At 41.5% G+C, this 1,608-nt stretch overlaps 1 protein-coding gene across 31 annotated transcripts in view; it reads left to right on the forward strand.

Annotated features, from left to right (window-relative positions):
* The window catches only part of Clasp2 (cytoplasmic linker associated protein 2), a 189,055-nt gene that overhangs the window by 155,771 nt on the left and 31,676 nt on the right, over positions 1-1,608 (forward strand). For all 31 annotated transcript variants that reach the window (XM_026779561.1, XM_026779564.1, XM_026779560.1 and 28 more), the window contains one exon: positions 723-866. In XM_026779561.1, the coding sequence (XP_026635362.1) occupies positions 723-866 (144 nt within the window). The remainder of the gene's footprint in view (positions 1-722; positions 867-1,608) is intronic.

The following is a 1,608-nucleotide window of genomic DNA, read 5'->3' on the forward strand; positions in this document are numbered from 1 at the left end:
TTTGGAGACAGGGTTTCTCTGTAGCTTTGAAGCCTGTCCTGGAACTAGCTTTTGTAGACCAGGCTGGCCTCGAACTCATGGAGATCTGCCCACCTCTGCCTCCCGGGTGCTGGGATTAAAAGTGTGCGCCATCACCGCCCAGCTTGACAACTGCCTTTTGTGTACTTTATAGGGATGTAGCTCAATTGCAGAGTGCTTAGCTAGTCTGCACCAGGTCCTAGGTTCTATGCCCAGCACCTTGTAAACTGTACTCAGGAGGTAGAGGAGGACAATTAGAGAAGTTCAAGGTCATTCTCAGCTATAAAATGCATTTGAGGCCACCCTGGACTTGAGGCCCTGCCTTAAATATAAGTAAATAGACAGTTGTGTTACCCCCTGTGATTACAGACTTTTCTTGTGATATCCTGTCATGTAACACCGGCTATTTCCCCAGAAAGAAATGACTATTTAAGACTAGCCACCTAAACACTCTGAAAGCAGACATGAGGGCAGGCAGAGTTTAGAGTTGGTTAAGGAATTCTTCAGCAATTGTTCATACTCTGGGAATGGAGTTCCAAAAGTTGTAGTGATTATGAGAACAGAAATCCTCACCTCATGTCAGATAGGTACGTAGCTGTACCATTCCTTTGACTTGGCAGACTAATGGTAGTCATTTCTGATACATGCCCAGTGTCTCGCAGAGTCCATCTCACTGACCTCTTTCATTGTGCTTTTCTCTGCAGGTGAAGGTCGCTATCCTTAAGTACATAGAAACTCTGGCCAAGCAGATGGATCCAGGGGATTTTATAAATTCCAGTGAAACTCGCCTGGCAGTGTCCCGGGTCATCACTTGGACGACAGAGCCCAAAAGCTCTGATGTTCGGAAGGTGAGTTTAAGTAGGATCGGGGTAATTTTAGGTATTTATTAGCTAATCTTTTCTTAGATACAGTGTTCTATTTATTTCACCATAAGTGAGGAGTTAGCTTTCCCTATGCTTTTTCCACATCCTTTTCCATCAGTACCTATAATCTTTATTATACTGAAGAATCAATTCTTGCTAATGTGGAGATTTACCATTTGTTGTTTCTTTGTTTGTTTTGCAAGTTTTCACTCCTGTACCAAGTGATTTGCTACTGCCTTCTTTCTTACATTTTCTTTCTTTTCTTTTTTTTAATTTAACTTTATTTCTATGTGCACTGGTGTGAGGGTGCCAGAGTCCCTGGAACTGGACTTACAGACAGTTGTGAACTGCTATGTGGGTGCTGGGGATTTATCCCAGGCCTTCCGAAAGAGTGATCAGTGCTCTTAAGCTCTGAGCCATCTTTCTAGCCCCTTGCCTTCTTTCTCAAGTTCTATCCTTAGAGTTATTGTCTGTCTTGCTTTTCACGTCCTCGAGTTAAGATTTTTTGGGATAGTCATTTATCACCTGGGCTAGCCATTCTTTTTTTTTTCCCCCAAAACAGCAAATATAGGAATTTATTTCTAGGTAGGCATTAGACCCATCTCTGCTACTTGTATCTTTCTTAGGAGAAAAAGAAATATCAATGGAAAAACAAGAGTACACACACTTACTGTTCTGTGTGTGTGTGTGTGTTTTTTTTTTACTTTTTTTTATTTATTAAAGATTT

The sequence above is a fragment of the Microtus ochrogaster genome, chromosome 5 (assembly GCF_000317375.1).
Source record: "Microtus ochrogaster isolate Prairie Vole_2 chromosome 5, MicOch1.0, whole genome shotgun sequence".
NCBI lineage: Eukaryota > Metazoa > Chordata > Mammalia > Rodentia > Cricetidae > Microtus > Microtus ochrogaster.